The sequence below is a fragment of the Varroa jacobsoni genome, unplaced genomic scaffold (assembly GCF_002532875.2).
Source record: "Varroa jacobsoni isolate VJ856 unplaced genomic scaffold, vjacob_1.0 contig00294, whole genome shotgun sequence".
In the NCBI taxonomy this organism is placed as follows: Eukaryota; Metazoa; Arthropoda; class Arachnida; order Mesostigmata; family Varroidae; genus Varroa; species Varroa jacobsoni.
The window spans coordinates 129,696-143,459 of record NW_019214444.1 but is presented as its reverse complement, the minus strand read 5'-3'; the positions used below and the strand labels follow the sequence as shown (position 1 = coordinate 143,459).

The 13,764-nt window shown below is 38.0% G+C and overlaps 2 protein-coding genes across 4 annotated transcripts; one reads left to right on the top strand and one right to left on the bottom strand.

Moving 5' to 3' along the window:
* Positions 1-4,326: 4,326 nt before the first annotated feature.
* Positions 4,327-5,900, bottom strand: LOC147752044 (uncharacterized). The gene is made up of 2 exons (XM_086972753.1): positions 5,428-5,900; positions 4,327-4,839 (listed from the first exon to the last, which is right to left on the bottom strand). Exons 1-2 carry the CDS (start codon positions 5,658-5,660, stop codon positions 4,620-4,622), a joined length of 453 nt encoding a protein of 150 aa, XP_086828879.1. The 5' UTR covers positions 5,661-5,900; the 3' UTR covers positions 4,327-4,619.
* A 292-nt stretch (positions 5,901-6,192) lies between these two features.
* On the top strand, positions 6,193-13,039 carry Neurochondrin (neurochondrin). Of its 3 annotated transcripts, none has more exons than XM_022851599.2 (9): positions 6,193-6,716; positions 7,320-7,478; positions 8,068-8,237; positions 8,680-8,809; positions 9,132-9,356; positions 9,596-9,667; positions 10,140-10,340; positions 10,852-11,070; positions 11,424-13,039. In XM_022851599.2, exons 1-9 carry the CDS (start codon positions 6,573-6,575, stop codon positions 11,568-11,570), a joined length of 1,467 nt encoding a protein of 488 aa, XP_022707334.1. In that variant the 5' UTR covers positions 6,193-6,572; the 3' UTR covers positions 11,571-13,039. The 3 variants fall into 3 exon arrangements, with proteins under 3 accessions (XP_022707334.1, XP_022707333.1, XP_086828880.1); XM_022851598.2 differs by having other exon boundaries at positions 6,195-6,716; positions 10,798-11,070; XM_086972754.1 differs by having other exon boundaries at positions 6,196-6,351; positions 10,798-11,070.
* Positions 13,040-13,764: the final 725 nt, after the last annotated feature.

The window sequence follows — 13,764 nt, the reverse complement described above, 5'->3', positions numbered from 1 at the left end:
CAGAGTCATATTCAAGGACAATAGTGGTAATGTTTGAAACAAAGGTTTTTCAGTTTATTTACTGCATAATTTTCTTTAACACAATTGACTATGTGTTTCTTGTTGTTCCATAAGGCCTGCGCTTCTCACCTATTTAAAATGACAGAAATAAAAATATATCGGAATTTTCTTAATATTGACGGTGGTATTACCAAGCTATCAATCGCCGCCTGATTTCTTTAGGATACGTCTCCGAAACAGAGATTGAAGATTTCCGTTAATAACAAAGAACACATATTTCCTATCAAAATACCAAAAATAAGTATTTTTTAGAAAACATATACGATCATGTCAATCAGTTCAGGAAGCTCTAATGTACTTTGTGGATCTACTTCGGATTGACTAAATGTGTCACGGGACATAAGCGAAGTCCTTAAAAGGTTCCAATAATCACAAAGACTAACAAATCTGAACTCAGTATGTTGCGTTTCCAGTTATGAGCCTCGCATTTTCACTGTTTCTAGTTTAAGAGGTCAGAAAAATTTTGTTCACGGGCACCATATGGTTCACTGCTAAATATATGCCACGGTCGTGTGGTCGCAATTTAAGACTGAATATCAACTTTGTGCTTATATAAGTAGAATGAGTTTGAGGCTTTAGAAGATCTCATATATGTACACGAGGGTCGCTGATTCAATCCTCGCCAACAAGGGACTTTACAGGAAATGTAAGTAGTTAAGTTATATGAGTAACTTTCTTTGTTCGCACGGGTTTTATATTATATACATAATTCATCCAAAGCTATTATTGCCCCATTTATTATTGCGAATGTTGTTATACATAAGATTTTCAAATCGATTACGTAATGTACAATACGGCACATTAGTCCTGTATTATATAATCGTTAATTGTACAACCATGAATCATATTCATTGATAAATGCGAATAGATTCAATAGGCAACCGTGCTTACTATGAATGTGATGACTACTTTGGTCGTTTGACAAATTAAGTACTCATTAACAAAACAGTGGCTTATCAGGAACAATACATTTTTAATCTGAAACAAAAGATACTTGAAGTGCTTTTTGTTTAAAATCATAGGGCTGAGTTGACGATTCAGATCCGTTCCGAATCTTAATCTTTCAATCAATTGTGGACAACAGCATCCTTGTACTCAAGTCTGAAATCTGTTTCAATAGCTCCAGGTTGGAAGGAAGAAACTCAACATTCAACAACAGCGTAGGGTTCGGCTAAATGTAACCAGCCATGATAGATATATTTATATTAGTTTATAATTTTGTAAACCATGTTAAAAACTACACCGCTATATAAGTACAGCCAGTTTACGGCTGCCTGAGGTCACTTTTTTTCTCCCAACTCTTTAGGTGTAGTATTTTGCGAATTTCGTTGAAGCACGGCAAAGTCGTTTCTTGAAACACTAATGTCCTTTTTCTGCAAAAACGGACGAATTTTGCAAATGAATAAGTTTACCCCGATGATACAACAAGATACAAACACGGAGCGGGATATGACTTCACCAGCAAGCGATATTATTTCCCTATTTATCTCTAAAAAGCAAAACTTAAAACGGAAATGCGGTGGTTCTTATTATTATACTGTCTACAAGGAAGATCACCATAAGTCAGTTGTTCGGTAGATAGCTGGTTATTTCATTTATTTAGGTCCTTTTTAACCTATTTCTGGTCACAGAACACGCCTCTTGGTAATACTTTAATTTAGCTGAAACGATAGAAGTCGACTGCCGCGATATCTAAAAGGCGCGGTACATATATATATATATATATGTATATACAGAATCCTATGTTTGTTAGGCAAAGCCAACGAAAAGCCAGCAAACATATAGACTTCTAGAGTTGCAATATACATGTCTGTGTTACTGCTTATTGCAACGAGTTATTGGCTATCGAATATTTGGTATTATTGCCGGTTAGTATAGAAATGTAAAGTCTGTATTGCGTAAAAGAATACAATCGTGGTACAGTTGGTGCGGAGCTGGCAAAGTTTCATCGAAATTGAGTGGAAGCTGTGAAACAATGGGGGCCTTGAGGCATGCAGACTTATGCAGTGGTAATAGTTGCGGTTCAGCACTCGAAAACTTTTGCTCTTGCATCAGCCTTGAAATTTTCTATTTCAGATTCGTTTCGGCATCAGTTTAGCTAGAGTAAGAATATAGTTCAGTATATAACAAATGGTGTTGTTGAGTGTTTCCTTCGTTTTATGTTATACGTTGAATCTACGTAACTAGTGAGCACACTGTTCAACCCGAGCTGCGGAGTCGCCATAGCGTTAGAAAACAGTACAATTTTCGCAATTTGCTACAACAAACGCAAAAGTCTTTCAATAAGTTTTTCACCATTATTAGTAAAAGCCAGCGTGGAAGGCAATGCGTCCAGATATATTTTATTCTAGAGAGTTCTGTTTAACAAACGTATAACATTTTACTATTATAAATGCGCTTATTGTTTGGGCTAACCAGCAACTTAATTACATTCTCCGTATATATTTAGTTCCGAGTAAAGTTGAAACCGTAATTGATGCCATAGGTAACAGCTCCTTTATTCGAACTCACTAAGATGTTATACGTTGGTTACTACAAAAAAACTCCTAAACCGAGTCGGGATGTACGGCTATTAAATGCATCCCTGAGTCGTTAGCTAATGACCAACTTGTTTTAATCTTTGTTTTCCTTACAGTAATTTCCGCTTGCATGTCTGCTAAATGTCGCTAACTGAAAACGTATGCTTCACTTGTATCGACTTATGCATTTTAATGACCTTGAGCTTTCGACATTATACCATTTAGGCGAAATATTATACACTTACCGCTAATTATTAGGTAGTCCCGAACCAAGGCTCAGCAATACGGGTACTCAGGGTTTTGTGCGTGAGAGTCCTACAGTACCTAGCGAATACCATAGGAGTTTAATCTAGTCTTATTTGTATTATGCGTTAACACTCAACCTGTTTGCAAAAAAAAAAATATATATACATAGGTAATCTATTTATAGTGGGCCTAATAAAAATAGGGGTGGATAGAACCTGTCCGAGCAATAAAAGTGTTTACCTGCCAACGGCTGTTTGTCTGCGTGCATGTTAATCAGTCCCTATAAAAAAAAAAAGCTACGTTTGAAGAGAGCGTTTCTTGAAGTAAGAGGCGTACCGCGCTATGCCTGGTCTGGCGAATTCTAAGAAATCCTATTGAGTTCTTTGTATAATGTTCGAAACACACATGATTTATGAAATAGTTGTTCAACGACAAACAAAACTGTTTTAAAAATAACTCAACACTTAAATAATATAATCATTTTTTTTTGTAAATCGTTTACAGGTATATACATCTGCCTCGAGGGAGGATATCTAATAGCGAAATTTGCATACAAAAATAAAATTATGTATGTTGCTGTATTAACAAAAATTCATGCTAATTTCAAAACTAATTGCAATGTATGTTACGTTATTAATAAATACCAAAAATTCTGCTAGTGAATGATGGTGAGTTCATAGCAATTGGCTTCCAAAGCCAACCAATTCCACAAAGAACGCATATTTCTCTATAACAAAGGTTTTTTCTATAACACGGTGTCTATGAAAAAGTAGAGATCGACATATGGCCTTATAAAAAGTGTGCATATATAATGTAATAGCGTTTGCGCAAGTCCAAAAAAGTGCCGAAACATTTTTTAGGGGTCGCTAACACTGATAATTAACTAACAAAAACGGATCTCTGTTATTTGAGAAAGCTAAAATGAATGTCATCCGTCAAAAATAAATCCCGATGTTAGGTAACAGATGGCGTAGGCTAGTCCTTTAATTGGCCACCTCTGATCGAGGGGCCGTGCAGTTTTTAAAATAAGTCTCCTTAAGCTAGCATACACTGCACCGCGAGGAGTCCACTTTCTATTTGACACATTTATGAACATATGAATCAGTTTCTACTGTGAAATAATGGCAATTATGGGCTATGCCACAGCGATAGGTCATGCATAAAGTAGCAGTGCACATTTGAAATATTACGTCTACTACGTTCTAGCTCATATACACCAAAGAGGGTCCCCATTATCGCAAACGGAGGCATCACTAACAAGGATACGTATGTGAGACACTGGTAGAGAATATTTTGTATCTGCTGTGTACTAGTACTGCGACTGAGGGCCATAAGCAAACTTAACTGCATGATAATAAAAGACTTCCTTGAGTAACGTATACTTTCAGTAACACACATTTGAACTTCTCATAATTTGAAGTGCGTTGACGTTCTCCTGTTTCATCCTATCCCTATGTGGTTAGAATACAGAGAGGAGAAACCTACCTGACAGAAAACGCTATTTCGTGTAAATATTTATTACATAGACGAACACATCACTGTCAACATACCATATGGCATACACTTCTAGATTACATAGCCTTTCTCTTACTTTTACGTTTTTCCCTTCCTATAAAAAGACATGAATGCGTGAAGCCAAATAACACAGCATCCTTCACGATGTTAATCTACAATTTCGCCATAGTGGCAAATATATTCTTACCATCGTGGCTAGTATAGGGTCAGACAAAAATCCCTCTAGATTATGAAACTGCTGCTGTTGAGCGTACTTTATGGAAGCAGTCCTAAAACGATTTAGAAATTGTTTTTATACACGCGAGGGGTCTCTTGTACTTCGGGCGTTTTGTGGGTTCCGTCACAAAAGGGTCTCCGTTTCGTCTGCTTGCAATTGCATAGCCAGTATTCACGCGTCTCTTCCGGCACTATACGAATCGGTTTCAGCGAGATTTTATAGTGTGGATTTTTGTGCTTTCCGTCGCAGAAAGGCTGGTTATGACTCCAACCGCAAGTACACCTGTGGTCAGAAACGCACATCCAAATGAAGCAAAAGAAAAAATGATCGGGGTGAAAACTTAAGGCTGTTTATATCGCATTTATGTCCACAGAGATGCTCGTGACATGCTATGCTAACTAATTCTATTTAGTCAGTAAAAAAAATAAAGGGTTTTATTTAGCTGCTGAGTATGCATAGAAAGAGGTACGGTACGCATTTTATGCATCAAATAATTTAATAGAGATCGTTAATAAACTTTAATAGCACACAGAAATTCCATGTTAAAATAGCGGTTCGTTGTTAGCATGGCACAGCAAAAGAATATCGATGATATTTCAAAAAAGTAGTTTTCGAGAATTTAAAGTATAAATATGGATATTATTAAACTAAATTCTATAGATAAGTCTATGGTACATAATACCTTTGCAATGAGTATAATAGATATTGTCGTTTACTTTGTCATATTAGGTGAGAACGAATCGGGCAAATACCACAATATACGTAAGTGAACAAAAAAACTCCTATATACAGCATATTTTGTGTATTGTACAAAGTGTAAGAGTCATATGTGGTATATCTTGTCGTCTACAGCTGCAATATAATACGCACCAGTAATACTGCTTGCCTTTTTGCAAGAGGAATTTTATTGGTTTTCGGTCGTAAACGCGACCATTTAGAGGCTGATGGTACGATGATGAATAATTAGCCTCCAGTCGCTTCTGAAGTTCAGCAGGCATCTCCAAAGTTCCATTCTTGTTAGTAGAGCTCGATGAGCATAAGCGCAACATATTCGTGGATGACTGCAATAAAACTGCCGGCGCTGGACGAAATGTGACGAACATATTTCCCTATTTCGTGTCACGATGCTTGTCGCGACAAAAACCAAATCTATTAAAGTAACTTGTTAATCTAGGAACTGATCAGCTTCAGAAGCACACGAAGGTCTGCGAACACTGAAGAACGCTAAAATAATTGCCACTTTACATCGGTTTGTTATCAAACAGCATCGGAACTTCGACTCGACCTCTGTGGGCTTGCAGTTTTTCGAACACCATGCGCGGAATTGTCTTCCGTGAAGACTAGATGCCAAAATAACGACCAAATCATGCTTTTCCAGTTACCAAAAGTACCACATCATTTAAGCCTGTCCTACTAACTGCGAATAAGGAGTTCCTAACAAATTACAATCGCTATTTTTCATTGATAAATTCAATATAATAAATAGTACATCTGATGGTATAATTATGAGCTTTTATCGAACATATTTCTTTTATCTCTCTAGTTAATATCCGTTATAATACATTCTCTCTATTGTGGCTTAACTTCTTCATCTAGTCCCGATAATAATACCGTGGCGCGCTTTACCATACAGCCAACTTTCGTTGTACACAATAATATTAGCGCCTCGGAGCTACCCGGCACAACGAAGCTATACATATATTAAATAGTTTCTGATGGATAGGGACCGGTGCCAGCAAAACAAACTAGCGATCGCTTCTTGTGTTCTTCGCTAAAAATGTATCGATATTTGATGTAGGTTAGATTGCTGAAAGTAACGACTTCGTACGTATGTGTGGGGTGCCTGTTGACGCGTGTACTGTTCTGTACGTGTCTGTACGCGTATTACAAGTACCGCTTTTCGTGTTTACGAGAGGAATTGACGCATGTTACGCTGTTGATTTTCTGCGAACCGCGCTTGAAAAATCGGTAGTCCAGCCACTTTCTGAGTTGTTCTCGTGTGGCTGTTGTTGATCATGAGTGCCTGTGAAATAAGTATGAACCATCCAGTGTTTGACCGTGTACACCGCTTGGCGGTTGAGCTGCAGTCCAATCATAATGAAGAAAAGTTCGAGCTTTGCGAATCGATAGCCGCCATACTTAACAATATTTCACAAGAAGTAAGATGATTACTATAATTATGATATGAGTAGGTGGACGTGTTTTCTAATTATTGTTGAAGCTCTCATTACTCTTGCTGAGGTTAAGTGAATCTAGACCTGAAAGTATTTTTTATTTGCCATTAGTTCAAACTCGTCGCTTCTTATTAGCGTTAGAGGTCTGTTCGAAAATTTGGTGTTTGCGGTTCGGTATAATTTGGAGAAGCATTTCTATGTATGCGAATGGTCGGCTAGGTTATTATTTTTAGATTGGTTAAAAAAGATTTTTCTCTATCAGTGTATCGCAGGTTTGATCATCAGCTGATTCACTGAAATGTGTCAAACAGCAGACAGCTACTGACCAAATGCCTTGAATGTGGGTGCCACTCTGCAGAAGTGGTATAGTTCCGTTAATTTCAAGAAATACTTTTTAGATTACACATTTATAATCACTACTATATACAAATATCACTACATCAAGAACGCTACAACAAAACCACAATATAGAAATAGCATAAAGGTGTTGTCATGGGGGCATCTTACGACAAATACAACGGGTATATAAACATTATCATCGGAGAAGACTGACTGCTTGGATGTGTCGTAATCGCATGTTATTTTTAGGAAGAAGGCTTGCTGAGTGTTCCGGTTAGAGACGAAGATGCCATTTTATTTCGGAAGACCCTGCGTGACATATTTCAGTCCAAGCTTTCGTGTGAGATCCGACGAAAAGCACTCAATCTTGCTGCGGCCCTTTTTCAGTGTTACGGCGCGTCATGGCTGGTACGTGCCCATTTTAAAAAAAAAGAAATATGTATATAAAATCTGGTAGCAGCACTTTTCTAGGCTACTATATATATATAGATATATATAAAGCGGAGAACGCGTACGGTTTTTCCTCAGCGACTTTTGTTCGACGTTCCTATGTCGAATTGGGGCTGCAGGCATGCATAGACAGGCATACTTTTATCGAAACCCAAATCTATCGATTTAGTCGACGACAGAAACGCAGTGATGGAGCCTTTATACGTTACTCTACTGCTGCAACATTTAAGTAAGTTTTCACGTAGTATAGAATAGGCAAATGTAAACAAAATTATAATTATTTTTTTATTATTAAGGAATAAGTAAATTTAACGAGGTGTAATGCAGTTCAGAATTTACCATTGCTGACGCTTTTAAAGGCATCCAGATCAGAAAGTCGAGGGGGACCTTAGCTCTATTGAGACATCAAGCGTTATATGCGAAACTCGCTTTTTTGTAAAAAGCAAGTTCTATAGACGAATTGCCGACAGCATGAATTTAGTGCAGTAAGAGCACATTATGCAAAATATTCGTGTTCTCATTGGTAGTATTCTACTTTATTTCGCAGAACGACACCTCACCTGATACCCATATCCTTATCACGTTAATGACAAATCTGGCCGCCATTGAGATCCGAGTAGCGCTGGCGAAAAAGAAAAATTTTCGAGATGTTGAAGCTCAGGTTCCTACACCGAGTCTTTGCGCATGGCTTAAAATCGTCCACGGATCGATAAACAGGTAATGAATAATATCTGTAGCATTTATCTATATGAAGGAAACTCTTCACTCAAGGCAGCGGCAATGGATACAAATTGATATTTGGATACAGCCTTGCGGCTGTTTCCATCGTACTGTAAGTCCTAAAATTAAGGATACTGGTGCTGAACGTTTTCTTGTCTTAAGATTTTGTTAAACTGAGATTGCAGATCGTTCACCTCGCTGTGTTCCCTTTAAATTGGTAATATCCGTTTGTGTACCGTACCGTGGTAATCGTGGTTCTATCAGCCAGTGAATGGAAAGAAAAACAAACGAATACAATATGCTAAGAAAATCATTAGGTATTAACTATGATTGGAACATCCAATCAATATGCGCTCCATATGATCGTTCTCCCTGTATACGTACCTCTATCAAAATGCCCAGTTGTGCCTTTAATGCAACTCGTAGGCCTTTATTGCAGATTAGCGAATGATGACCCAGACACGCGCTGGGAGCCCGAAAAAATCCTGTCACTGCAAAGGTGCTACATGCAGACGTGTGGTGAGGTTACACACTTCGTTAACAGAGTCTTAGTGGACGATGACATTGAGGTAGGAGCAGTGACGAGGCTTTCTAGAACACATAATAAAACAAAAATCAGCGATTGTAGCAATATTTTGTTTGTCGTGAAGTTCGCTGCAGGTTCTACGCTTTGGTTTGACTATTGTCAAATATTTTGTATCTTTTCTCGTATTAGCATTCGTTCGTTTTATCTCCTCTTACTTTTTTTTCTGCTAAACCACAAAATGCATAAGGTGGATTTCTCTTCGCTCACCGCTGATCTTCATTGCTTCTGAATATCAATGTATTTTTTATTTTAATTGTCATCTGGCGTACTCCTGCAATGTTATTCTGCCTGGCATTTCACGGCAGGCGAATACGGATTTACGGGAATTCGTTCACGCTGCTGTTAACACGATCACTTGTTGGGCGCTTAACGATTTCGAGACTTTGGAAGATGTTGTTACGCCGTTCTTGGTAAAAGTGGCACCGATCTGCCCTCGCCTACGGTGGGCTCAGCCTTGCCTCAATATTTTAGCTCGTCTTGATCACGAAGCTACTATTAACAGCTCCGAAGGATCAAAACTGATATCACAGGTTTGCTGACACTACTTGCCTATCTTATAACTAATATTATTATTAGTTAATAGGGACCGAGTCACAATCGCCGCACGTTATTGTGTGGTTAAAAATTATACCGTACAAGACGCGCACATTAGCTGTTTGGAGGGCATCACGTTGAATTTAATATATATATATATATATATATATTTTTATTTACCATACATACGTCTACTTTAATGCTAATAGACTCGCTTGTCTTATCTACTTTTCAGTTATGGGATGGAAATGAAGAATTGATGCAATTTTCATTGCAAACGTTTTGTGCTGAGCTGCCAAAAATGAAGGTCAGTTTTAATATAAATAAACTGTAAAAATAGATTACCTATCGAAATAATTATACAGAACTACTTCTGCATCTGCTCTGCCTATATCGAATTCGTCTTTACCGGTTATCGAACATTCAGGATGGAAAGTATAATCCAATAGGGTAGCTTTTGTTGTCTGGTCCAGCATGAACAGGTATCAGACTTCTGCCAAGTATTTCTAACGCCTATAAAGTTACAATGTGGTAAACAGGATTCTCTTTAAGAGTCAAACTTTTTCGTGAAAGGTGCCTCTAAACCAAAAAAAGATACAGAAGAGACGACGACAACCATTATTAAGCAGCAGATGTGCGGTTTGCAGCCGGCTTTTTCCGAAGTCGATCCAACTTGATTTATTCGAATATCTTTAGGTAGTTTTCGCTCATTAGAGTATGCTCCGCGAATAGTTTATTTTGGATCGTGTGTTTGCAAATTTATTTTCACCACTTTCCAGGCTTCGCAGGACCATCGTCTCATCAATACTGCGCACTTCCTTTTTTCTGAATTCGACTCACTAATCGTACCAAATACAAGGAACGTTCAGGAAGCTATTTCAAAAACGCTTGCGGAATGGATGATTAAAAAAGCGCAATTTAAGATATACGATGCTCAAGCTTTAATGCACCTTGCTTGTCTTAATATTAAACTCTCTCAGGTATGAATATCATAAAATTAGACATATATCTGGTAATCCCATCCATTACCAAGTAAATGTTTCATGTTTTACATATGGCACCTCCGCTGGGCATTGCTTCGGACGATTGGCTCCTGCCAACATATTTTTTTTGCCAATCAATTCAGGCTACCAAGTCTCTCGCTGACAAACAAATTACCCAGTGCGCTATTGCGGGGATAGCCCCAATCGCTACTATTATTACTATTAAAGTATCTAGAAACCTTTTTATTAGGTCAACTAAATTTTGAAACAACCTCAGTTTTTAGTTTCATTAAAGTCCCTAAACTATTTTGCTAGACAAATGATTTATACTTCACAACAATTTACTTTAACCAACACTTTCATACATTTGCATGTTATGTTGTGTTACTGTTTCTCTTATCTCTTTCTCTCTCTTTCTCTCTCTCTCTCTCTCCACATTCACCTACGTATATAGGTGAATGTGGAGGATTCTACACCATTCCGCATGGCGCTTGCGTGTTCGATACAGGTACTATGGGTGTTCTGTGGCTTCCATAAGAACAATAGGAGCAACAGGTTTAAGATGCCTTCAATCTACAAACAGCAGAGCGATGAAGTCCAATCCCTATTAATGGAATCATGGTGCGAAGCGACTCAAGTGCTAGCACAGATGGTGCGCAAAAACCGATTTATTGCTCAATTCCTTTACGAGCATCGCATAGTACACCGTGCAATTACCGTTCCGTTGGTGAGTAGTTATGCTCAGTCGCTTCTAGAATTACGTATGACGGTGAAGGCCTCAATTATGTGTTATTGTCAACTTAATAAAGGTTTTAAATATGGGGTGGGCAAATTTGAAGCTTATGTGTCGAAGACAAAGTCGAGACATTAAGGAATTTCGAAGTTCAGTTGGTGCAGGCTGAAGAAATCGAATAGAATCGAAGCCAAAACGATACGTATCTTGTTTTGTTAATCACAAGCTTACTGAGTACTAGCGGAGTTGTTTACTCTTATATTCAGTTCCTCTTATATTCGTTTAGCTCCTTAAACTTTTAAAGACATTTGAGTAAGACAATCAGTTTCTCCTTTTTATTATTATAGCTTGGTACGATTGAAATGCCTGAACCCATGGAATCGGTGCTGCAAGAATTTCATCAAGCTGTGGTGACCGCGTACCCCGAAGGAAAAGAAACCCTAGACCAATTACAGGAGAACCTTCTAACAGGCGAAAGTTATAATGAAGTATAGAGGTAAACGAAACATATAGCTCTTTTAATTTGCTACTGAAGTGTGTCCCTCAACAATAAGCAGGTATGGCAACGCAATTTAAGGCCATCATGCTTATTAAAGCTGCGCCGACGTCTATGCGCTGCTTCGTTCCAGATCGTATTTTATATGTAACTAAGACAAATACAGTGAATACATAAGTGGCATGTACCTATCAAAGGCATGTCGCTTGATCCTCGCCGGTGTGAATCTGCGATTATATGCGATTGTCATGGCCCTACGTTATCGGTGTGTGCCGTAGCGCTTTTGAGTTTATGGGCTGATTTTCATATGACGATGAAGTAGAACAGCTATCTAGAGATAGCCTTAAAAAACGCATGTAAGATTGAAACACATGAGTAAGGAGACTGGAAGGTGCTACATGTTCTTTATGATAAATGGATCTGTATGTATGTTGTGAGATGTAGCAGCGTCTCTGTGAATAGATAATAAATGGCCATCTTTTAATTGGCCATCGCAACTTTAAGAATACACAATAAGAAGTGGAAGACAATATACAAATATAATTGAAAATGTATGCATTGTTATCAGACCTTAATAGAGCAAGCAGGTTAAAAATGCAAGGTGTTCATTGAGTATATTGAGCTTTTAAACCGTCGTTTTTCGTTAGTCTGGTTTTCCACTCGTGAATAAAGACGACTTTCATATTGAGACATTACACAAGATTCAAGTGCAGTATTGTCTGACATCTTTCACTAACGTGCAATGCATTGCATTGGATTGATATTACTCAATGAATTCCTGATGTAGGTTGTCATGCTTTTAGCGTTGCTGAACATTGCGTGAACGCGTTATGTATGTATGTGTATCTATATGCCTGTACAATGATGGAAGCGTCGCACATTGTCCTTTCGAAGGCCGTCAATAATATAGATACAATCATTCGTTAGAAGTTAGCCATATAGATCTATATAGACATGAAAAGGAATAGCTAGAGCAAAGTGCTACTATCAAATGCGACAGGAGGTGACGGTTTCATCTGCAGTGGAATCAAATATTAATTGGTCGCGGTGCTTGTAGCCGTTTTGCTTAATAATTTCCGCCTGAAATCTCTACATGCTGTCGCGATGTCAATCTGCAGCAATATTGAAAGAAAAGCTTTTTTTTTCAGTTACTTAGGCAGGTTACTTAGGAATTTGCTGAACTTACCAGTACTCTATCTCCACCAGCCGGCATCCCCGCGTAACCAGATGCGATAGTAAAATGAGAACTAAAATACTTGTTTGGTAGCCAATCGCAAGGAAGAGGTTATTGGTAAATAAACATGTTTGGTAGTTCCGTGACCGAAATTATATTGCTGTCTATTTTAAGTTACCGCAGAATAAGATGGTAGTAACCGACACCACAGGATTGTTCATGGAATGGCGAATAAAGAACACACAAATAGTTGAACAAAGACATGTAAATATGTGTGAATGTACTGGAATAAATTATTGCTTTTATTTAGTTCATATGTAGGTATTAAAAATATAGGTGCCTTTACAGGTCCGCTGTGTTAGCTAGAGCTGAGGAAATAACGTGGCCTTCTCATTGTTCGCACCGTTTCTGTTATATATTATGCATAATGCGGCACATAAAGGTAAGGCCACTTTTATTATAGCTTCAATTTCTTTTCGACTTTTCAGCGTCTTTGCACGATGAATTTGGAATTGTGTCGTCGTACAGCTCCAACTTTTAGTACCATATTTTTTTTAACAACTTTTAGTTACCGACAGACGAGCAAGTTTTTGACTCGTCTTTCGCTCGTACTTATTTACGAGTGTAACCACCTCCCACTTAAGAAGAATTTAAAACGTTAGGAAGTCCATCCGGTAGAAGCTTAATCAGAGCTTATTTAGAACAGATCATTGCGTATATGTGCGGTTTGCAGCCTGCGTAGGAAATATGCGATCACGAATCCTATATTACTAATGTTAAGTATCGTCGACTAACATTACCAAAATGAACTAGCTTGCATTGATTTGGTGTTGCGTAAAAAAAAAGTTGGGACTTCAAGCACCGCTAATTTAAAGGTGCAACGTCGATAATTAGCTGGAAGGTATGTAACGATCACTGCGTATTAAGTATTTTTATTTTTTTAGAAAGCTGTCGTTGCCGTTGTGGTGGGGAATGATGAAGAGAACGACGTTGGCGATTGCAATGACGATGATCATCA